We start from the raw sequence: 23,607 nt of genomic DNA, 5'->3' as shown, positions 1-23,607 counted from the left end.
GGTGTGGGTCTGGGGGCTCTGCCACAGATAGAGGCACAAGCACAGAGCCTGGCCAGTGGCGCAGCACCAGCCTCTACAACCACTGGTAACAAAAGCATCACTGGGATCCCTGGGCAGCAGCAGTGGTGGCCTTGAGCCTCCGCTCCTCACAGGTACCTAAAGGGCACTTCTGAGGACCAGGCAGGCTGGGTACTGCAGTCAAGCTACCATGGGGCTGGGCAGCATCCCTAAGTGAGGTGCTGGGGATGGCACTTCTCAGCCACCTGAACTGAGAACAGGCAGCCCTGTGCAGCGAGGCAGGAAGGTTCTGGGGACTGGTTCTCCTCTGAGCTTGCTGTGTTCCAAATGGGATGAATATTTGCCTTCTCTGTGTTCAGGGCTGAAGCTCCCTAAACGCACTGCAGGAATGCTTGATAAACAAGCAGTAAACTATTCATTGCCCCAGTGATGGATGCCTTGCAGGGATTAGAGGGGGAAAATGAAGTCAGCATTTGCAAAGAGCAGTGAGGAAATGAATGTTCTGCATTTAGCATTTCCAAGCAAGGGACCGCGGCAGGGAGGTGGAAGGACTGGGAGCTGGGTCTCCTTGGGAAGCCCCCGCTGGGCCACTGGTTGTCAAAGCAAAGAGATGAGCTGGAAAAACAGCTCATTCTTCACTCTGCACCAGTCAAGACTGAAAACCGAAGTCAGCCTTAGCCAGGAAGCAGCACTTGCCCACACGAGGCTGCAAACGTGGGCAGTTATTGCTCTCTGGTGGTGAGATGGGCTATGGAGGAGAGCTGCTGCTGCTCCTGCTGCTTTCAGAAGGCTCCTCCGTGCCTCCTGCTCCTCCCGCTTGCTCCACAGAGGAGTTTGTGCTTCTCTCCAGCCATGTAGGTCAGGGCACTTGAAGGCAGCTTGCTTGCTGCCTGTAGGCTGCTGGCTCCTCCTGGGGCTGGCAATGGCCAATGCAAAGGCTTTGCAGCTGCCTCTCCCCAACAGAAGTCCCCCTGTGTCCCATCAGCACCCCTGCCCAGGGACTGGATGTGTGCCACACAGCATCATCAAGTCCAGCTGTTAACCCAGCACTAAGTCCACCATTAAACCATGTCCCCAAGCATCACATCTACGCATCTTTCCAATACCTCCAGGGGTGATGACTGCACCACTTCCCTGGGCAGCCCAGTCCAGCGCTTTTTTGCCATGAAGGACCCGCAGTGTGCTCATGCTTTAGATGCTGAAAGCACACATGGGCTGTGGGGCAGAAGAGCCACCACAGCTGCTCCAACATCACTGCTGAGCTGAATGGCAGGGCTGAAGTGAGGGTGGGCTCTGCCTGCCCCCAAGCTGCTGCCCACCTGCATTCAGGGCTTGTCCACAGCCCCTTTCACTTCTCCTTTCCCTAATTCTGCCTCTCACTGCCACAGGCTTTGGTGGTGCTTTGTACCAAAGAGGTCCGTGGCTTTACAGAGGTATGGGTCACAGACCTCTGCAGAGCAGACGGGACAGAGAACAGGTAAGAATAAATAAAGGAGTTGCTATTCAAGTTAAAACACAGTTGGCTTGGGCTGAGCTGCCCCATGGGACCTGAGGTGTGTGTGGCAGCTGGCACATGGCAGCACTTTCTTGTCCCCACCCAGGCAGGCACCCCCACTCCAATTGCCATCTGTTGCTCATCTCCACTGCACTGCAGGTGCCAGCACTGCTGCCCGGTCCCCATCCTGCCCCGATGCCCAGCCTTGATGTACATCCCTGCTCCTGGAAAATGAGGGCAGGGTTCCAAGCACTTCACCCCTTGTCTGTCAGGGACAAGAAGACCAAACACTGCGGCTCCTTAGGATGCGATGTTCTCCAGGGCTGGTTGTCCTGCAGAGCACATGGACCCATGCCAGTGGCACAGCACGATGCTGTGTGACAGGTCACAGTGGAGTCCCCAGGTTGTGGTCAGTCAGACGACGTGGCCACCTTCACTCAGCCACCTGGGCCGGAACGTGGCACAGCCTGCTGTGCCCTCAGGTCCCTGCAGGGCACCAGGGATGTCACCCAGCTTGGTGCGGATGAGGCCCTGCAGCCCCTGGTCACCCAGCTCGGTTGCAGCGGCGAGCGCCAGGAGGAAGTAGGCTGCTGCATCCTGTTCATCCTAATGGTAAAGGACAGGGCAGGCGTTAGGAAGTGGTTTAATTGAGGGTCACAGGGAATAAGGGAGCTGGAGTAGAGCCCAGTGGTTCCAGGCAGAACACGGTGACACCTGACTTCATTGAAATGGGGCTCCATACAGCCACAGCCAAGTGCCAGTGCCTCTTTCCAAATCATTTTTCCTGCATTGTGTGCATTCATTCTAAAGCTGCACATAGGATGGAGAGTCACAGGATGCAGCTGCCTACATGTGCAGATGTGATATTCTTACCTCTGTCAAGACCAGAGTGCTCAACACAGCATCACGGAAAGGTTTCCTACCTTCAGTTTGTGCAGGGTCAGGTTGCCAAGGTGGCAATACACCTTGCAGTAGTACAGGGCCTCTCCAGAACACTGCAGCAAGGGGGGACGCAAGGCAAGGGTCTTTAGGTAGCAATCTTCTGCCATCTCATACATATGCAGGAAATAGTAGACTGTAGCCAGGCGGTGGAATGCAACCAGCTCTTGTAATTGATCTCCTGGAAAAGAGTTGCTGATAGTCTCCCTGCAACAGCTCACCACACATCCCATGCTGAGCTGCTTGGGGGTGCATTTGCTCAAAAGCCTGAGGCATGGGTATCTTCCTAAGGAGACACTGCATTAGTAGGTAGTTCAGAGAAAACAGAGCCATGGGCAGGGGTGCCGATACCAACGCTGGACAGATTGTCCAAGGAGTAAATCATTCAACCAGGGGATTTCTTTGGTGCTGCAAAGGGGCTATTATGGGACTGGCTCCATCTCAGACATTTATGCTGGCGTTTTGCCCATTCAAACTATTTTTGTAATGGGAAAGGATGAGTTTATCAGAAGAGCCAGGGCAGAGAGGAACTGTTCAGTCCTGTGCCTTCACCAGACTTCCCGTGCTCCGGTGTAGCAACAACCCTGCACTCAGGCAGTCCCAGCACCATAGCAAAGCACTCCCATGTGGTTGTCATGCAGCTTAAAAGGGAAGCAGCCTTAAAAAGATGTTACCAGTTAGGATAAGAATAGGTCCAGCAGTCTCCTGAGAGCAGGAGATCCCCCTTTCACATGCACAATGTTCCCACGCAGAAGGACAACCCCATCTGCAGGGAACAGCAGCCCCCGTGCCCTGTGGGTGTGCATCACTTACCGACCCTGATGCTCAGCCTGGCTGCCAGTGTGGCAAACTCCAGAGCCTTCTCGTAGCCCTGCAGCCTGATCTGCAGCTCCGTCAGCTTATTGAAGAGCCGCAGCTCTGTCTTAGAGGCCTTTAGTTTTCTGGCCAAGGGCACAGCACCTCCCTGAGGAGAGAAGACAGTGAGTCCCGGCTGTTCTTGGAGGTATCGGTTCAGCACTGCCCGCAGAGGGGTGATAGAGCAGCAGGACATGGAACAAGTGCTTGACATAGCAGGCAGATGATGGAGGGGTTGAGTTTCAGGTCCTAGCTCCCTCTTTCCCTTGCAAATAGGTTTCATATCCCAGAGCGTGGTTCTCAAAACCTGAGCCTCACACCTCTGCCCTTCCTTAGGTGCCTGATATTCTGACCCTGAGCACGTCCCCAGGAGCAACCAGCTCACACCTAACACTGCCAGGATTTATAATGTAAGGATCCTGCTCCCACCTCCCAGATGATCTCTTGGGTGAGCTAAAGCCATTGCAAAGTATGCCTGCGCTCCAGGCTTCCCCCCTGCAGCAGTTTGCACTCTGGCACACTCAGAACCATCCTGGCCCTCTCCATCCCTCCAGCCTGTCCGCACAGTGCTGCAGCCAGCCCAGAGGCAAAGCTCCCCACAGCCATCACCTTGCAGGGACACAAGGACAGAAATGCTTGGGGGGGATCAGTACCCTGTAAAACTCCACTGCTCTCTCTCTGTTTCGGCTGCCATTAAAAAAGGTATCACCTGCTTTTTCATAAAGATCCATGGCCAAGGAGATGTTCTCCACTTTCAGAGCAGTCTGAATGGCTGCCTGGAAGGAAAATGAACTGGAATGAGGCTTGGAAAGAGATACCTGCACATAGAAATTTGTGTGATTAAATAAAACCAATTCATCATAAACATGAGCCCCAGTGCTCTAAACAGCATGGAGACAGGTAGGCCAGCAGGCACATATAGGTAGCTGGGTAACAGAGCAAGGACCCAAAGCATCTTCTGTGTGTGTCCAGGCTGGTGCTTTGCTCAATACCCTAGCACAGTTCATCCTCAGCAGACTCAACCAGTTTTCTGCTCTGCTGACTCTGGGCACTTGAAAGGGTTTCCCATCTTCGAATAGAAGCTGCTCCCTGAACGGAGCCCTAAGATTTTATGACCTGCTATTCCATTTTGCAGCTCAGCTGATAAAGTAGAGCTAGAGATGGAAAGAAGAAAGTAGTCTTCTACTACAAGAAGTCTCCAAGCACTTCCCTAGCATCTTACCCCTTATCTATGTGTGTTTCAATGGGAGCCGGTCACCTGGCACTTCCAGCTTCCTTTGGCACTCCTACATCACTTTCTTACTCAATAAACTCACAGACTCTCATCCAAAAAGCCTCTAAACACAGTGTATGAAGGCAAGATAGGAAATTTAGTGCCAGATAGCGCATGAGTGTAAGGAAACAGCTCCTCCTTCTAGCAGCAGGTTTACACTGCTCATAAGAACTTTCTCTTCCTGGTCTTCCACCTGCAAAAGGCTCCTACTAAGGAGCTATGATGGGAATGCAGCTAGACAGGATGGGTATAGGACTGCTTCAGCCACCTCCTCCATACCTGAAAGTACATTTCCACCAGCTCATCTTCCTGCATAAGATAGTAGAGCCTTCCTGCCTGCAGCCAGGCCTCTGCTGCTTTCACAGTCTCCTCAAGGTCAATGAAGATCCTTAGACTCTGTTTGGTGCAGTCCAGGGACTGTCTCAGAGCCCTGTGATGGAAACAGGGAAAAATTCATTATAGGGAAACCAGAGGACACCTCCAGCAATGAGCTGCAAAGCTACACCACCTCTAAATTGGCAATCCTGCCTTCTCCTGCAGCTGCCAAAGGTTAGGGACAAACGGACAGCTCTGAGCAAGGTAAAACTGTGCCAGTCTCCATGCTTTAGTGCATGTGTGCATTATCACCTGGCAACCTCAGACCAGCCCAGGATCCCAGTGCTCAGCACAGCCCCAAAGTAGCTCCCAAAGGCGCTGCTCCCCACCTCTGCTTGTTTAATCTGATATAGAGGGTTTTGCCCACGTCATCTGCAAACCCTATTTGTCCCCTGCGCTAAGCCTCAAAGTCACTCCCAGCTATAAGACAGGGAACGCTTGCACCTAAGTTTTCCATACATTATCTGGCACCCAAACCCACATCCCTGTCTAGCGTCTGCCCCTCGGTGCAGCCGAAGAGGAACATCTGTGGCTACATGTGCCAGACCTCAGAGCCCCTTTCCAAGCCCTTGTCACAAGGGGACAAGCAGCAGGACAGGCCAGCAGGTTGGACACACTGCCTGCAGAAGGCAGCTGTGGCCAAGGGAGCACTGGGCACTACCCAGGACATGTTTGTTTGCCTGGTGTCTTGCCTGTTGGCAACTGGGCTCCAGCTGTCCTTGGAGCTCAGGGAATGGGGAGCTTTGTGATCTTAAATAGCATCATTCACATGACAGGTGTCTGCTTCCTAAATACCTTCCCTCTGAACTCACTGTGACCTAGCAAGGCAAGGTTAACATCCAAGTTAATGACAGCCCCTGCTCATTTGTCCTTCTGGAACATGGGAGCTAGCTCCACTACTTGACACATTTGCCTTCAAAGACTGAAGAAAGTCTGTGGTCTGTCCAAGCCTCCTTCTCTCCCCTCCCACCTAATCTAATCAGTCACCTGCATGTGTCAAGCAGGAGATTGAAAGGTGAATTGATATGGAGTCTTAAATACCTCCCTGGGGAAAATATTTCAGCAGAGATAGGAAAGACAGACTCAGCAGCTGGAGGCTGAAGCCAGACTTATTCAAATAACAGATAAGGAACCTATTTTTACTGGTGAATGGTGGTTAATCACTGGAAAAAGCCTCCAAAGGAAGTGATGAATTCCCTGTTGCTGGGTCCCCTCTGATCAAGGCTGGATGTCTCTCTGGAAAACTGTGTTTGGCCAGAACCCAGTTCTGTCACACCTAACAGCCACTGCTCCTGCTTTGGGTGAGCACGGACCCCACTCTAGCATCATCTAGCAGCCACAGACAGGACTTACTCAGGTGTGCCCAAAGCCTGGTAAAGCTGGCTGAGGGTCTGCCGGACATTGCCTTCCAGCTCCCTGTCCTGCAACTGCTGTGCCAAAGATACCCAGTGCTCATGGTAGGTGATGCAGGCCTGGAGACTGGGGGACACTTTGCTGTAGAAATGGCAGAGAGACTCAGTGATGTGAAGCTGACCTGCATGGTACAGGGAAGGGAAAAGGACAGGTCAGGGGACTGTGTTAGGGTGCTGCACACAGAGCTGAATGCTGCCTTGGCTCCCGCCAGGATGGCTGTACTCACTCCTCACGTTATGCCACTTCAGGGCAAAAACCAACGCCAGTTCATAACAGAGTTTGCCATCCTCCATCCTCTGCCTGTTCACCATGGCCAGTGCTAGCCACAGCAGCACACGCACAAACTCCATCTCCAGGTCTTGGTTGCCCTGGAGCTCAGCGTAGAGCTGAGCCGACTGGAGCAGGTAGAGCTCAGAGAGCTGGTTCGCCCCATGCGAAAGGCTCAGCTGCCCGAGGTTGGCCAGGGCGATAGCCTGGTTCCTCTTGTTCCCGGTCTCCTTGGCTTTCTGCAGGGCCCGCAGGTAGTTCTCTGCAGCCTTTTGTACCTGCCCTTCTCCTTTGAGGGCAATGGCCAGCAGATTGTGCACCGCTCCACCCTGAGTCACGCTGTCTGTCCCATGCAGAGAGTGCAAGAGCTGCCACATGATGTCTGCGGCGGGTCCCGGCTGGCTGTGCAGGAGATACATCCACCCCAATGACAGGGAAGACTCAAAAGCCTCCTCCTCTCCCATCAGTCTACTGAGGGTTACAGCCATGGCTGCGTAGCAAACCGCCCCATCCAACACACCATGCTGGAGGTACATCCTGGACAAGATGGTACACAGCGTCCTCTGGATGGGCACCGCTCTGGTCTCACCACAGAAATGCAGTGCTTGCTTGAGATAGAAACAGGCCAGTGATGGGATGCTGCTCCTCTCCAGCTGGCTTCCCAGGAGTTTGGAAGTATTTTGGAGGATAAAGCCAGCTCTCCAAGTGGGTGTCGGTGTCCCCTTGATGCCAGTGGGAACAAACAGCCTGGCAGAGGCCAGTGCGATATTTGGCAAATACTTCTTGTCATACAGGTAGCTCAAGATGGGGGTGGCATCCAGTGGCATAGAACTAGTGTCTGGGCTGACTAAAGTGGTGGTGAGACACTGAAGATGCTCGGTAAAGGGCAGCACTTCATCATTTTTGCCCAGTTGTAGGAAGAGCTTGACAATAAGGAAGCAGACCCTTGCCTCTAAGGGAGCATTACCCACAGCAATGGCTTCCCTCAGGACATACATCATAACCTCCAGCTCGTTCTCAGAGCTGAAAGAGCGGCCAGGCAGGCAGACAAGCAAGGCCACCATTTTTCCCAGCAGGGAGGAGAACTTGTGCTTCATGTTCTGCTTCAAGTAGATGGAGGCAAGGTTCACATGCAATGCAGCCAATAGGGGCAGGTCCCCAAAACCCCTGTCCAGGATGCTCATGGCTTCCTCAAAGTAGACTCGAGCCTGGGAGAACTTGACCTTTTTGATGCAAAGCTTACCCAAGAGGAAACAGAGCCTGACATGGGCCCAAACTGAATGAGTTCTCTTGGCCCAGTTCCTGGATGCCTCAAGGTACAAGATCAGTTCATCCTCATCAGAGAAACCATAAAAAGTGGAGTTGAGAAAGGAAAAACTGAGATCATAGAGGCTTTGAAAACTGGGCACGTAACTGTCTTGGTTAAGGAAGGTCAATATGGGGTCAAATACATCAGCGTCTTCCATGTGTCCAGCATTCAAGTCAATGAAGAACTTGGGATCATCAAAGTCATCCAGCTTCTCCAGGAGAACATCTTCTAGTGTATGAGGGGCTGATTCACTCCCTGGGCTAGACAGCTCAGAGGTGCTATTGGTAGCCAACTCATTTATTTCCTCCCAGGACTGGAGCAGTTGGATATCTTTACAGCCACGGAGAACAGCCTCTGGAAGGGACAGACATCATAGTGAGATGTTTCCCCATGTCAAAATTCACCCTCAGAATCATCAGAAAAGCATTCCATTATGTCCCTTCCACGTACTCACCTGAAGGCACTTTCGGGAACATGGCTGTAGGTTCAAAACCATCTACACAAAGAGACAAACAGGAAACAAAAAGCAAGGAGCTTTCTAGGCACTGCCCAGCACTGCTCCCCATGGGCAGCCATATGGCTGGATATGTAAGGAGAGGGGAGACTCACCCAGCCGGTACACAGAGGTGATGTCCGTGCGTGCCAGGTCACTGAGGAGGGTGGTGAAGTGCTGCTCACCACCATTGCAGGGGATGCGCAGGAGCGGGGACTTTTCTTCCTCGTTCAGAAACACCAAGCCTTTTCCCCTAGGTTGAGGCAGACATCATGAGAAAACAGTCAGTGCCTGCCCATCCCCTGACACTACAGCTACCCCGTAGGCTGGGCTGGGCTTTCCCACTCCTCCTCTTCCTCCCACCAGAAAAGCTCTGCTGCTGATGAATACAGTCTGGACACCTTCCTCATCAAGGCTCCCAGATCCATGTTCTTATGGAGGAACCTATGGGTATTAGAGGGAGTAACATATTGGTCTTTTTCCTCTCCAGAAGCCCTTTCTAGATCAGAGCATCATCTGAGCTCTCTGTTCTCTGTAGAATGAGAGAAAAGTGCCAAAGACTTACCCTGAGTGAGCATGACCCAGGAAACCCAGCAGACCTGGCAACAGGTTAGGACCTCTTCCTCCCACATACACTCTTGGAGGAGAAGCCTTTTTGGATGGGTACTGAACCTAACCTATGTCTTTAAGCCACCAATAAAGGCAAATGCCCAGCTCATCAGCATGGGGTTGTGTCACCCTCCCTCCCTGGACAACTTCTGTCTGTGCCCTGGGAGGGTGTTTAATTCTGCTCAGTGAGGAACTGTGCCAGCGGTTGTTTGCCTCCACCTCCCACAGAAAGCAAAGGGGCAGAAGGAAGCAAAGCAGGACTTGTTTTTTTGGCAGTGATCGCTCCCCCCACCCTTGTCACACTCAGAGCTCCTCAGACAAAGCCACGAAGTCAAGAACATTTCTAGGTGGAACTGTGAAGCCAGTTTGTCTGGTACACAGATGTCCTGGGCTTCCTTAGCATGAAGCCAGGCTTAGCCCAGGGCCAGATCTGTTCCTCTCCAAGAATCACCTGAGAGAAGTGAAATATGGTTGCTTTGTCTGAGCAGAGCCTCCTGCAGCCTGTTGGCAGCAGAGCCTTGCCGAGGCTTCCGGACAGACCTCAAATGAATCCTCTGTGAAGGTCTTGCAAAGCAAATCACCTGCCCTGGACTCTCGCATAGCCTTGAGTTGGGACTTGAAGTCTTCCCTTCATTTTCTCCTGAGTTTAATTTAATTGACATGGTAGCAGTAAACTTACAGAGGTTCACAAGCCTTGGGACTTATGTATTGAGTTGGGACAAATCCAATGCTCCCACTGCTGAGGGATTTGCCCACAAACCACGGGAGTCCTGGAATGAAGAAGCCAATGACTTCTATGCTGTCTCCTTTGGAGAAACTCAGTTCATCCCATGCTGCTCCTCTGTGGTCCTTTGTGGCTGTGCACCTGCCTTTGACTGGGAAACCAAGGCAAAAAAGGGCATTTCAGTGTAAGGCCACTGTCAAAACCTCCTCGCTGGAGAAGGCTTGGGCAAGGAGACACTGATTGCAGCTTGAGAAGGCTACCTCCCTGTCCCCTAAGATTTATTGTGCTCTCAGGGTCACATCTCTTCTTGAGAAGAGGATTTTAATAAAATACACAAAAGCCACAGACAAAAGCCACATAGCCAAATACTGAAACCTCTGAGAGCTGCAGTATGGAAGGTGTCTGGAAACAAGAAGCTTCATAGAAGCTGAACTGTCTCAGCTCTCTGCCAGGAGCGAAATCTTTGACAGTACAAATGTCCATCACACTACATGCCAAATTCACACCTGCAGTGACTTCTCAAGTCCAGCATGCACTGAACAATGCCCATGTGTGGGCAGGAATGGCCTGGAGAATGATGGGCACAGATTTCATATGCACATTGGTGGGAGACTAATTACATAAAACTTCAGTTCTGAAAGAATTAGCGGCAAAATTACAGTAGAACAGAAAACCCATTGGCAGGAGGATACCACCAGCAGCCCTTTGTACTCTGTACTGCTCAGATCTTCCTTCTAAGTACATGCAATTTGCAAGCTCTGGTCTCCATTCAAGAGAGGCCAAAGATGCTGTTTTCCCTTAAAGCATCTTGCAATGGAGTGTCATCAGATCAGGAGATGGGTCCTTTGCATTTGTGGCCAAACCCAGGTTTGCAAGAGCTGTACCCTTCCCTGGGAAGGGCAGCTGTGTTACACAGGTGTCACTCACCAATTGGCTCAGTGCTTGTCCCACTGATCTCCTGGGAGATGCCAAAACTCACAGCATAGTTCCTCAGGAACCACCTGCAAAGCAAAAGGGAACCACACTGCTTCTCTCCGAGCAGCCCTGCCCTCAGGCCAGCACCAGAGATGGTTTCATGCAAGCAGGACAGACGTTCTGTCCCCTGGGAGTGCCAGAGCTGCTATGGAGCATGGCCAGTCTAGTAATTCCTTGTAATGGTGTTACTGGGCATGGGAGGCTGTTTGCATCTCACAACTGCAGCCTTACACCCCATGGTAAGAGCAGGATAAGAGCAGCTGAGGGTGCCTTTGAGGCTCATCCATGTGTCCAACATGAAGCCACACTTTGACTGGATAAGTCTTGGGTTATGCTTTTTCTCCCAGTTATTTACACATAAATCTAAATAATCTTATGACCTAAATCAATATCATACAAGAATGGTATCAAGTATGAACTTGCACCGTCCCTTTAACAGGACCTGAATTGGTTCCAGCGGTTGTCTTTATGCACAATGTATATCCTCACAGAACTGTGCAGCTCTTGACCACTGCTGGAGGCAAGAGCAACTTCTCATTCCAGGCTTGGTGCCAGCTCATGCATGAGGATCAGGGAAGAATCTTGGCTTGAGCTCTGTTAATTGTCCAGTCTACTTACTGGTAAAATGGGTGAGGTATTGGCTCTAGAGCTGTCACAGGCACCAGGCCTCTCTGACCCGTCAGTAAGGACGTCCCTTCCCACTTGGACTCCTCTCCAACATTCTTCACGTGGATCAGCTCGTTCTTGCAGAGCTGCAGGGCTTCCTCTCCCTCCTGCTCCGGCTGCTCCGGAGCACCAGGAACTGCTCTGGAAAAAAAGTTACCTGCAGATAGAAAGAGTCATGCCCAGGTCAACAGCATGAGTGCAAGACAGCCCAGCACAGGGCTACAACACAGCCCAGAGGAGATGCTTTTGAGGAAGTCCCTACATATGCAGTCCCTCTCACCTTCCTGCAGTAGCAGACCCATATATATGGTGGCCAAGCGATCTTCATCCACAGTAACTCTGATCTCCGTGTCCTCCATCAGAGCACAGTTTAGCCAGTACTCCTGGTCAAAGAGAAGCTGTTCCAGGCAGCTGCCCACATACCCTATGAAACCAAGAGGGAAAGTAGTGTTAGCATTCTCCTCCATGGGGCAGGATGAAGTGCTCTTTGGATGTCTCCCAGCCTGCCAGCTGCAACCATGCTGTGAGGCAACAGCCTCTAATTCTGTCTCCATCCCCAAGATTCCATAGAGGGATTACCCAGAAGGCATCCTCCTGGGTCTTGTTCACTGATGCAGACAGTGGTTTCATAAATCTGTAGATGGACACCAAGGCTTTCTAATTAATATTCTTCATCTGTCCACCCTGTTACATTACTGGTTTTGTGACAGACTATCTTCTCTAAAACTCCTTCTCACACTGTCTGTTTAGATCTCCCACACCTTGGAAACACTACCTAAAGTCAGATACGTGGAAAACTTCCAGACTTCTTCCAGGGTTTTGAAGGTGAGGATGAACCGATCCTCCTGTGCCTGCATGCAGACCAGCCGGGCTGACAGCTCCTGAAGATGGAAGACAAATGAAGATTAAGGGACAGTCCTGGGACTCTGTCAGGGGGTCTCCTTTCTCAGTGTGGAAATAATAATACTCCCTGGAATGAGACTAAGCCCTCATTTATTACCGTAGTTGAGACCAAAGCTATGTGATTTATTTGCCTGGGGTTAAGGGGTGGTGCTGCAGTCAACAGCTCCAGGCAGCTCAGAGCCTCCAATATGAGGCTCCTGACATGAGGCTCAGCTTTGCATCTGCCTCTCACCTGTTATGAGTTCATTTCCCCCATCATTCCACTCCCTTACAGAGTCCCCATGTGCAGAACATACCCTGCAGCAGCCTTGGAGGAACTTTCTCTCTCGGCTGGGTTTGGTATCCCACCATCACGCATCCCATCACACCAGGACCCTCCCAGTATACACTCTGCCCTGCCAGGCTGGGACGCTTACCTTGAACAGGGCACAGACATCTCTGTCGTCACTCTCTAGGGCCCACAGCTTCTTTCTGGCTGCTTCCTGGAGCTGGGAATTGAGGCACCGGGAGGAGCGGCTCTCAACGGAGAAGAAGAGCGAAATCTCTTGAAAAGGAAATGTGCAGGGATAAGGGGGAGAAGGAGCTCCATGCACACAGAGCTGCCTCCCTGCAGCCAGCCCCGCCAGTGCCTCCAGCCTGGTTGTGATGCTCAAACAACACAAACCCGACCCCTCAACCCCCTTCAGCAGCAAAGCTGAGGAACGCAAGGGATGACAGGGGGTCTGTTAACTGCAGTGCCAGGCCTTGCTGCATTCAACCACAGAAATACGGGCGATGCCAAATGCAGCATCTTACCTTGTGGAAAGCCCTCCCTGACAGCCAGCAGCACCAAGGGGGTGTCTGGAGAACCTTCTGCTGCCTCAGTAGTGGGGTTGCTTGGATCTGATGCCTCAGTCTTACCTAGCAAGGGGGGCACACACAGAAGAGCTGCTGTCAAATTTTGTGGCAGAGGTCTAGGATATTCTGCTGTCGTGGTTGAAGCCCAGCTGGTAACTCTGAACCCAGGACATCTGCCTAACCACACCACCTGAAAGCAAAGCCCGTGGGTTGCAGTGCAGATCTGGCTGGGGGTTGTCTGAGTCTCGTATCACCTAAACTCACGCTCAAGGTTGGAGTCAAGATCCATGGGACTGGTGTCTCCTAACTACATGATACACTTGAGACTGACTTACTTCCAGTGCTGGAGTAGCTTTGAAGTGAGGGGACCTTCCTTACTTGCTCTTGGGACAGACCCTCACTGAGCAGATCTGGCAGAATGGGTCACCCCTGACACAGAGTATTTTGGAGGAGGCCTCAGAGTAAGGGAACTTCCCCAGTGCAGGAGAGTTTGCTCATCAATTTGACAGTCAAAATGAGATTTTGCTCCCTGCCTACTCTGGTCAATGTCTGAAACCCAAGCTGCATTCTCTGTGCTTCACACACCGTCAGCTATTGCCATAAAGGATTCAGGAACTGAAAGCTCAGCTGGTTAATTGTGCTAATGAAGGCTGAGGCACATAAAAATCCAGCTTGCTCTTCCACAGCTGTATTGGCTGTGGAGGGGTAACAAGACTAAAAACCAATTTCTGTCAGTAATCAGATTGGACTTGTAAGACAAACACATACCTGGAGATCTGGAGCTGGAACATGCAGCGGCTTTCGTAAGTCACTTTTGTGACCATAACTACACTCTACCATTGTTTTTAATGAGCCAGCTTTGCAAATCAGTCAAATAAACTGTTATTTGCACACAGAATTATAATCCTTGTTTATAGTTAGCAGTAGAAAAGAATGGCCCAAGGCTGGACCTGTAATGAATGAGCTTTTCTTTGAAAGAAAAGGCTCTACATTTCTCAACAGCTGATCTGAACACACTTAACAAAGGACTTCATCCAGCAACTCACATCCCTTCTACACATAGGGGAAACAGAGATGTGGAAGCAAAATGAGCCGGAGGCAGAGCTAAATGTGAGCTGGCTCCTAGAGCTGGGCTGGATGGGGCTGCTCCATCCCTCTCTCACCACCCTGCCTCCCGGCAGACCCTGATGGGCAGGAGCTGGGTCCCCCTTCCCCAAGGACAGGTACCTGATGCCATGGTCTTGTCCCGCCACCATTTTCCCTTGTGCTGCAGGCGGTCCCAGTGGGGCAGGAGCACGGGCGAGTGGGGACAGCAGGAATCACACTCTTCCTCTGGGAAAGACAGGAGGTGGGGAGAAGCATTCGGATCCCTGGCAGGATGCTCCCTGCCCAAGAGGTCTCCACAGGTTGTGTCAAAGGAGGAGGCAGGACAGACACTGCTGCCTGTGGCATGACAAAGCATGCTGGTGGGTCTCCACAGAGCCAGGCAGGGACCAGGGCTCGCTTGGGTGAGAGGAGGAATGGGTTTCCTCCAGCGGCACGCACCGATTTGATGTTTATTTCTGTTTGGGCCAGGCTCAGAAAGGGAACTGGGAGCTGTTTCAAGAGACCAACTGCAGCTGCTGGCGAGAAGTTATCCCCAGTCGTGCCAGTGACTCATTTACGTCCCCGGTGCTGAAATGTTTTGTAACGGGGGGCAGGAAACAGCCCCAGCCCAGAGCCAGGGCCAGGTCCCAGCACTCAGAGCTGTGGTGCTTGTGGCACCCACTGGCATCGGCTCTCCTGGGGACACATGGCTACAGCCGCTGGCCCTGAGCCACCTCCCTCCTGCAGCCCATTAGCACAGCCCTGTTAGATCATTTGGGCATTCAGCATGGGAATTACTCCTCTGGGGCTGGCAGCACCCCACGGGCTCTGCAAGCTTTGCGGTGTTGGGTGCTCCTGGGCAGCAGTGGCAGCAGGACACGGGTGGCAAGGGGGCTTCTGAAAAGCCAACACCATGGGAATAAACCACCCCTCTCCCTTAGTCGTCCTCTCCCGTCCCTGGCCAAAGTGACCTGCCTCGTTCCCCACACCCCCAGATCTAGTGACACAAGTGCCCAGCAAGAGGAGGGGACACCAGTGGCCATCTCGGGAAAGGCAGGCAAGCAGCAAAAGGGAGCCAGTGCTCAGCTCCCCAGTGGCCCCATCAGTGGTGTGAGCTTTGCAGCCACAGGTCCCGCAGTCCTGCCATGGCATCCTCAGGGACAGCTTACCTGTGCATCCCAGGGACAGGTCCTGGTGCCAGGGGATCTCAAGGCAGCAGCCCATGTGTCCAGCAATACCCGAGCCCCAAGCTGGGGGCTGGCAGAGCGCTGGCAGGGGGGGAGTGTACTGCTGGGCACCGTGGCTCAGCCCTGGCCACAGACACAATGCACAATGTGCCTTTTGAGCGGCACCGTCTGTCCGCGAGGCGGGGGCGATGGGCACAGAGCACAGAATGGCTTGGGTTAGAACCACAGCATCATAGCATCATTTAGGTTGGAAAAGCCCCTTAAGATCGAGTCCAACCATTAACCCAGCACTGCCAATACGCTAACCGCTAAACCATGTCCATGTCCCTCAGTGCCACATGCACACATCTTTTAAATGCCTCCAGGGATGATGACTCCACCATTTCCACTTAAAGACTTTGTTCCAAGCCCCCTGCCATGGGCAGGGACACTTTCCACCAGACCAGGTTGCTTCAAGCTCCTGTGTCCAACCTGGCCTTGAACACTGCCAGGGATGGGGCAGCCACAGCTTCTCTGGGCACCCTGTGCCAAGGCCTCACCACCCTCACAGGGAAGAATTTCCTCCTTAAATCTGATTTAAATCTCCCCTCTTTCAGTTTAAGACCATTTCCCCTTGTCCTGTCACTATAGGCCCTAGTAAAAAGCCTCTCTCCACCCTTCTTATAAGCCCCCTTTAGGTATTGAAAGGTTGCAGTAAGGTGTCCCTGGATCATTCTCTTCTCAGCTTTTCTTCCTAGGAGAGGGGTTCCAGCCCTCCAATCATTTTCATGGCCCTCTTCTGGATCCCCTCTGACAGGTCCATGCCTTTCTTGTGCTGGGGGCCGGAGCCGGATGCTGTACTCTGGGAGGGGGTCTCATCCCACCGACTGGCGTTGCTACCCTGTGCTGGCCCCACCATTGCCATTACCCTGGGCTCCTGGGAGCGTGTCACCCAGCCCACGTGGCACATTCCTGTCATTCCTCCTGACAGCCAAGGCATGGGAAGCCCAATGGTCTGCCCCAGCTTCCTGCTGGGCTCTCTGGAGAGCGTCAGCACTGATCTCCCCCACCTCCTAAGGCAGCCGTGATCCTGATCACACTGCAAGCACCCGCCTTACCTGCAGAGCTGCCCCGCTGGGGCTCGTCCAGCATCCTCCATCCAGGGCTGGCCGTTTCTGGACCACCTTCCTCCCGGCCGAGCTGCTGCTCTCCCTGTTTCACAGCGAGGGTGGCTGACAGCACTGCCTGCTCCACACCAGCCTCAGCAGAGCAGGGCTATGGCCAGGCAAGCCACAGGTGAGTTCTCTGCAAGCACAGACACTGTGGATTCCTGCAGGGCTAGCGGGGCTCATCTCATCTCTGGGATCAGAACTGTCTGAACCCCAGGTGTGAACACCAGGAGGGACTGATCTGGTTGCTGTTTGGAATCCTTTGGGCTGCACAGGATGAACTCATTCCCTCTTTGCTCACAAGCTCTGACCTTCCCCAGCATGCAGGACCAGGACTCAGGACCGGCTGTGTGCTCTCACTGTGCTATGGGTGACCGGTGTCTGCAGAGGATCCTTGGGCAGAGCAACACAGCCCCTGCAAAATAAAAACCAAAAGGTCTAGGGACAGAAGTCACAGACAGGGAGGTCTTCAGCAACCAACAACCAGCCAATGCCGGTGCCACCACAGCAGTGACTTGCTTGCTGTGGAGTGCTCCAGGAGCATTGCTGGCTCCTCTCAGCCATGCGTCCCAATGCACGACAAGGCCTTGAGCTTCTCCAGAGTAGCGAGTAATTACCCCAGTGAGCAGTTTTTCACCAGACAGATTCCTGTGCCATGACGGGGGCTGCCTGGCACCGCTGCAACACCCCTAAAGCAAAGCACAAGGAGTAGCTAGCTGTGGTACGGGCTGTGGCAGGATGGAGTCTGTGCTCATGGAGCTGACTGGGAAGTCTCTAATAAAAGCCTGCCTGCCCATGAGCAGCCTGAAAGCATGGGGGTTTCTCGTCATCGCCAGGAAAAAACATGTCAAAATGTTGGGGTTGGCTGGAGAAGGGAGCATCCCCCTCATCCTCCTCACTGCAGCTCACCTGACATCAGGGTACAAAGCCCTGTGGCTCTGTCCTGGTGTGCTAGTCAAGCTGATGTGTCCTGTGCAAAGCTGTGCCTCCACAGGGAGCTGCAGAAAGGTGAGTGCTGAGAGAGGCCGGCACTGTCCTCCCTGTGGCAAGGACCCTGTCTGTTCCTGTTGCACGTTGGCCCTGGAATGCTCCGAATTTAGAAAACTCCCGCAGTCGACCTAGGGATGCTCTGAAGGTGCAGGAACAGGAGGGCTCTGTGATAGAATCTGGCACATCTTTACATGAAAGATGTTGCTGTTTTGGGCCTGTGTTGTCAGTGGGGTTGGTGTTTTCAGACAAAGCTTTTTGCTTCACTCAGAATGCTGTTGGTTTTAGCGATAGCTCAGCAATTAGCATCAAATTCTTCTACCCAGTGGACAATCCTATTTCTTTTAGATCAAGTGAATGTTATGTTTCATTTCCTAAACAAGGATGGCTTTCGTTGTGGTTTTGAATCTCTTTTTGCTTTTAAGTTTACCTACGTAACCCAGCGACCAAACCCACCCCCCCTACAAGCAAAGGTATCAGGCTTCTGTTTGATCTGAAATGGAATTTTCCTTTTGGCCAGCAACTCAAAAACTTCCCGTTCCACTCCCTACCCCTCTGCTTACCCCCCATGGATCTCCTCTGCTGAAGCCCTCATCCTGGCTTCCCTAGGAAAGCCTGGTCCTAGTAAGTAGAGAAGCAATTTCCCAGGGGTCCCTGCGTGTGCTGACTCTCCAGGGTCTTTGCTCCCTTTGTGAACATGGTGCAGCCATACCAGCCCCTTCTGCAGGCAGAGCACCAGAGCCTCCCTCTTCCCTCCCCAGGGCACAAAAAAGGAGGCAGGGTGACTGTCAGGGCACCATTGTCTGTGCAACAGAGCTGTAGGCACTGTTGGTCTCCAGGGCTGTCACACAGCAGCACATTTCCTGGTCCCAAATCCACTTTGCTAAATTCAGTGTCTGCTGTGATTTCTCCTGCCCTTCTCCGGTCAGTTCCTGGATACAAAGGACCCAAACCAAACCTATCCTTTCTCAGTGTGCCCATCACCACCTGAGCCTCAAATTCAGCCGGGACCAAAACCGCAGCCTTTCTCCCCCAACCTGTATTCACGCAGCCGTGTCCCTGCTCTGCACTGCTCCAGCCACCTCCAGCCCCTGCTCCCCGGCTGTGTCTGCTCAGCTGGGGACGAAGGGCGCAGGCATGAGACCGGCACCCAGCCCACAGCGGCTGCAAGGGCAGAGCGGTGCGAGGCTGTACTGACCTGCTCCTCCGCTCTGCTCCCCAGCACCGCTTTCCTCCAGAGCACTCTTGGCCACGAAGCTCCAGGCTCTGAGAGCCGGGTCCCCGGGGGACCGCTGCCGGTGCCGGGACGCGGCGCGGGGCTGTGTACGTGTTCGCAAGGCGGGCGAGCGTGCCCAGCGCCGCCACTCCCTTGTGAGGAAAGGAATTTCTTCCAAGAGTGCCTTATCATCTTGGGAACCTCCGCTTCCCAGCAGAGGTCAATGAGTTACCCAGAGGTATGCTATAAACAGGCTGCCAGCCCCCGGGGGGAAGCACGAACGCCCTGGAGACACCTTCATCCCGGCCCCGCAGCAAACAAGGGCTGGAGAGGGTGACCATGGTTAGGGCTCTGCTCAGCCTGAGCGTGACCACGCTGACCACGGCTCCCTGCCGTTGCAAGCGCTGCTGTGCGTGAGCAGCTTCTCCCATACTGACCTGTCGCCTGCTCCCAGCTCCAGCGCTGCATCCTTGGGGATTGGGACCTTTGATCCTTGCTGTGCACCGGCTGCCTCTGATACAGCAAACCCCAGGGAGAGGCTTTACCTGCACCCCGGTGAGGTGGCAGAGGCGCTCAGCTCTGAAACCCCCTTCTCTGGCAAAATGCAAATACACGCACACAGAACAAGAGATCTGTGGACCCAGCAGTATTTATGCACCCGCCTCAACTCCACAAACAGGGCTAGCAGAGAGAAAAACATGGCTTATCTTGTTTTCCTTTTGAAAACAATGAGTTAATATCAAGCTTTTCTAATACCCATGTTTCCTTTTGGAAGCCCTCAGCAGTTCACCATTCCTTGGCACGTTCAAAACGAAGCTCCTTGCTTCTCACTTTGTTATTTAAAAATGAACGTGAAAAAGGAAGTCAGCCTAAACCTGCCCTCGGTCAAGGAAAGAAAGCAAACAAACAAGACGAAATGTTTATTTTCCAGGTCAAACAAACTCCATGTTTGATTCTCCAAGGTGGGTGGGGGCATGTTTTGGTGTTGGGTGGAGCAGTGCTTTCCTTCCCTCCTCCTCTTTTGCCCACCCAGCCCAGGCACTCACTGCAGCCGGGGACACTGCCCGAAGCAAGCAGGGCCAGCAGGGGCATTTCCTCATTCTTGCACTCTCTGCTTTTGCTTTCACCCTCTGCAAATGGGTCTTAAGCACCTGCCTGTGCCATGCCCCTGCAATCCCGGGCCCTTCAGGCTGCCTGCTTGGGTAGGGGGACAGGAGAACGGCAGAGAAGGACCTGCCCCCATGTACCTTCACTCATACCCTCGCATGCCCCAGACGGGGTGGCATCAAGATAGCATCTTTCCTGGTGTGCCGGCAGCTCGGGAAGCAGGGTGTCAGGACACGGGAAGTGCAATGGTTTTGCAGCAAAACCAGCATGGCAAGTCACTGAAATGCAGGCAGACAGGCCTGGCTTTGAGACACGTCTTTTCATCGATGGCACTCACTCAAGATTTCCCTTCCACTGTCAAGACCCTTCTTACCTTTCTCCATTCTGTGCAGCACACGGCAATCCATAGCTGCTGCCTGCATCAGGATATTTGCTCCATCCCGCAGCTACAGGGTTAAGCAGGCTCTGGGGCTGAACTAAGCTGAACTCAGTGCTTTTCAGTAATGCTGAGACCTGCGCCTCTTGCATTGTTTTCAGCCAGGGGCAGAGGAAGTAAGTGCTGCTGGAACATGGACCCTGTGTGTCAGCAGTGCCTGGGTGGGTCCAGAGGCTGGGACCACCCTTTGGCACACAGAGCACTGGGAAGCCATGCAGCGAGCAGCCCAGGGTGCTGATCCAAGGTGTCCTCCCTGGCACTGGGGTGTGAACCCAAAGCATCCTACTTGACCCCCGAACACGACCAGTGCTTCAAAGGAAGAGTGCGGCGTCACCACCCAGGGGAGCCTCCAGACTGCCTGGAGACACAGCCAGGGAAGTGCCGGCCACAGATAAGGCATGGGAAGGAAGAAGGAAGGACCAGAGCAAGCCAGCTGAGCTCCAGGATCTGAAGATCGCTGCAGCTCCTGCCTGGCACTGTGTTGCTGGAAGCATCCTTTATTTCAGCCCTGTGCAAACACCTTGGGATTTTTCCAGTTCACCTTGCAGGAAGGTTTGAGGCGTCAGGGAAAGCCCCACTGTAATACTCCACATGCAGGTGCCTTAGAGGCACCAGTTTCACTATATAGAGAGCTCAATGATGAGGTGTAGAAGAGCAACAGGAATAGCAGTCGTGAGCGTACAGCGTCACAGTGCTCTATCTCAAGGCCTTTTGGAGCTCTTTTGGTTATTGCATCCCTTCCTCGGCCACCCTGCCCACCGCAGTCACTGCTCCAGCACACTGCCATGCTTGGGCATCCTTACCCAGGAGCAGGCAGAGCTGTGGTACCTTCCAGCACCACTGCTGCTTTGGCAACGGCTGCAGGTGAAACAGCCACAGCATCACACATCATAGCAGTTTTTAGGCACAGGACTATCAGGGAAAATCTCTTTCTGCCTCTAGAACAGCTTCTCCCAAGGTTGTGGAGGTAACCTGGACCTCGCGTCCTCTGCCAGATCTGAGCTAACAGCTCGTGAAACCTCTATGCACCCTCAGGATACTCCTCCCAGCTCCCTCTGACTCCTGTCAGTTCTCTTGTGCCTGCTCCACGACAAGGTTGCAGGGATGAGGGGTGCCAGGCCCTCAGCCCTGCAGCAACTCTATCCTTCACAAGGACACCTGCACCCTGGCAAAGGGCACAAGGGGACATAGAGATGTGTCATGAGCCCCTGAAGTTCCCAGCTTGTCCCATGGGCCCACACCATGCACTTACCCCAGGAATCAGCCCCACCAGGATGCACTCACAGCCTGCAGTCAGATCCACCCCATCTTCACAGCAGAACAGGGTCCCCAGGTGGTGGAAGTGTCTTTTGGCCATCTGATCTCTCCTGACTGATGGAAGAGCTGCTGCAAAGAGGTCCCCCAGCTCCTCCCTTCCTGCTGCCCCATCCAGTCATGGCTTGTCCCCTTGGCCTCTCATCCCCGCTCTTCCCCCAGACTGGAAGTATCTCTGCCCAGCACTGGCCAGAACATGAAATGGCCTTAACCCTATCAATAATGCAGGAGAATTGATGCAGGTAGCTTGTAGACTGCTGACAGCCTCTAAAGGGCACTGAGACCTCCCTGAGCATGGCCAGGCAGGACCTGAGGGCTGGATGAATACCTGCAGCCCACACTGGGGTGCTGAGCTCAGGCAAGATCTGACTGGGAGTCCTCCTGCCTTGCCCATCTCTCTGGACCTAGCCCCAGGTAGTCCAGCTATAAGGCTATGCTGGGATGGCAGAAAAGGGTCTCTCTGATGTGTTCCCTGTGTTAGGGTGATGCTGCTAAGCCAGAGGCTGTTGCTGTTCCTGTACAAACAACTGAAAAAAGGTGAAACTATGCCTCTCTTTGGGAAGGTGCTTGGAAAGCCATTGTGTCAGGGCTGCATGCCCATGAGAAGTGAACCAGAGCTGGTTTCCTGCAGACTGCAGACTGGTCTGGGACCTGCTGCCAGGCTGCCAGGTTCACCACTAAACCATGTTACTAAGGGCCTCGTCTACACAGTTCGTGAACACTTCCAGGGATGGATATCCCATCACTGCCCTGCGCTGCCTGTTCCAATACCCAACAACCCTTTTGGGGAAGAAATTGTTCCTAATATCCAATCTAAACCTCCCCTGGTGCAGCTTGAGGCTATTTCTTCTTGTCCTATCACTTACTTGAGAGAAGATACTGACCTTCACCTTGCTACAACCTCCTTCCAGGTAGTTGTAGAGTGAAAGCATCACCTCTGAAGATATTCTCATAGGCTTTGAAATGGCAGCGTCCAGCCTCTGCCTTCCCCATTGTGACCAGTGTCACCTCAGGGGACCTTGGGCTGCTTTTCGGGCTCAGTGTACCCCCCTAGCCCCATCAGAGCTCATTAGCTGATCGCTACCAAGCCGGTGGAGCAGCACAGTGTGCCGGCTCTCCCCACCCCGAATACTAATTGTCAGAGCCATTAGATGGCAGCAGCTACCGCTCCTCCACTGTCCCAGACAAGGGAAAAACTGATTTGAAGCCAGGCCCCAGCCCTGCTGCCCACAGCACCAGCACCAGCAGCCTTAACATGGTCCACACGTGAACCATGGGCAGGGAAATAACCCCAGGATGGAACTGCAGAACCGGGCTTGCATGGAAACCAAGGGAAGGCTCAGAAATAGGGGACCTCCGAAATAACAACGTTAGAGGGGACACAAGTGCAACCATCCAGATCTGGAGGACACGTCCACGTAAGATGACCCTGTGGAGTCCATCTATAGGGGGCTGCTGTGAGAACACGGCTGGGAACCTCTGGTTGCTGACTTGCAGAAGCATCCTCAATGCAGGGCGCTGAGGAGCAGCCAGCAAAGCCATGCTCATTGCCAGCAGCGGTTTTATTATCTCTGTGTTAAAGACACTGTGGGACAGGTAACAGGCAAACCCCACCTGGGATGTGCAGCCAAGGTTCATTCAGGTTCTGCACTGGGGAGAGACAATTGAAAATCAGAAGGAAAAGCTCCTCGGTTTTGTTTTTCTCCTCGGAAAGGCTTCCACAAGAAATGTGTTTCATTTGGAAATATCTCTAGCAAATCAAGCTGTCCAAATATTTCAATTTTTCATTTCCCCTGTATTTCTCCCTCCAAGTCTCTCTTTCCCTCTATTATTCTCCCCTTTGCTTTTACCCTGTTCCTATTTTGCCATTGAAACAGAAATGAGCAGGACGAGGAAGGAGAATAAAAAATGACAAAGTGAGCACAACTCCCCAGATCTCCAATTTTTCATTTTTCAATTTCACCCACAGTAGGAA

General features: G+C 53.0%; 1 protein-coding gene across 3 annotated transcripts; it reads right to left on the bottom strand.

Annotated features, from left to right (window-relative positions):
• Positions 1 to 504: 504 nt before the first annotated feature.
• SH3TC2 (SH3 domain and tetratricopeptide repeats 2) lies at positions 505 to 19,574 on the bottom strand. Of its 3 annotated transcripts, none has more exons than XM_061456652.1 (20): positions 19,213 to 19,574; positions 16,522 to 16,987; positions 15,407 to 15,592; positions 14,379 to 14,483; positions 13,110 to 13,214; positions 12,731 to 12,858; positions 12,187 to 12,292; positions 11,692 to 11,835; positions 11,364 to 11,568; positions 10,698 to 10,771; positions 9,726 to 9,921; positions 8,554 to 8,690; positions 8,399 to 8,440; positions 6,595 to 8,298; positions 6,309 to 6,489; positions 4,860 to 5,010; positions 3,961 to 4,083; positions 3,266 to 3,416; positions 2,437 to 2,633; positions 505 to 2,119 (listed from the first exon to the last, which is right to left on the bottom strand). In XM_061456652.1, exons 2-20 carry the CDS (start codon positions 16,553 to 16,555, stop codon positions 1,928 to 1,930), a joined length of 4,161 nt encoding a protein of 1,386 aa, XP_061312636.1. In that variant the 5' UTR covers positions 16,556 to 16,987; positions 19,213 to 19,574; the 3' UTR covers positions 505 to 1,927. The 3 variants fall into 3 exon arrangements, with proteins under 3 accessions (XP_061312636.1, XP_061312634.1, XP_061312637.1); XM_061456650.1 differs by lacking the exon at positions 19,213 to 19,574 and adding an exon at positions 18,758 to 19,169; XM_061456653.1 differs by lacking the exons at positions 15,407 to 15,592; positions 19,213 to 19,574 and adding an exon at positions 18,758 to 19,167.
• Between the last annotated feature and the right edge of the window lie 4,033 nt (positions 19,575 to 23,607).

Source organism: Pezoporus flaviventris, unplaced genomic scaffold (genome assembly GCF_033815535.1).
Source record: "Pezoporus flaviventris isolate CSIRO_AGI_PZ_B2104156 unplaced genomic scaffold, CSIRO_AGI_Pfla_v1 ptg000023l, whole genome shotgun sequence".
In the NCBI taxonomy this organism is placed as follows: Eukaryota; Metazoa; Chordata; class Aves; order Psittaciformes; family Psittacidae; genus Pezoporus; species Pezoporus flaviventris.
Note: the sequence above shows the minus strand (reverse complement) of the source record. Positions and strands in the feature narration are given on the sequence as shown.

What these genes read in the sequence shown, in the direction of transcription:
- SH3TC2 (XM_061456652.1), bottom strand. Translation starts at nt 16,555, where the DNA reads ATGCTGGACGAGCCCCAGCGGGGCAGCTCTGCAG. An exon ending in GTTCCCGAAAGTGCCTTCAG is followed by an intron (nt 8,299 to 8,398) that starts GTGAGTACGTGG and finishes TGTCCCTTCCAG; the next exon opens with AGGCTGTTCTCCGTGGCTGT. An exon ending in CAGGCTGAGCATCAGGGTCG is followed by an intron (nt 2,634 to 3,265) that starts GTAAGTGATGCA and finishes ACTCTTTTCCAG; the next exon opens with GAGATCAATTACAAGAGCTG.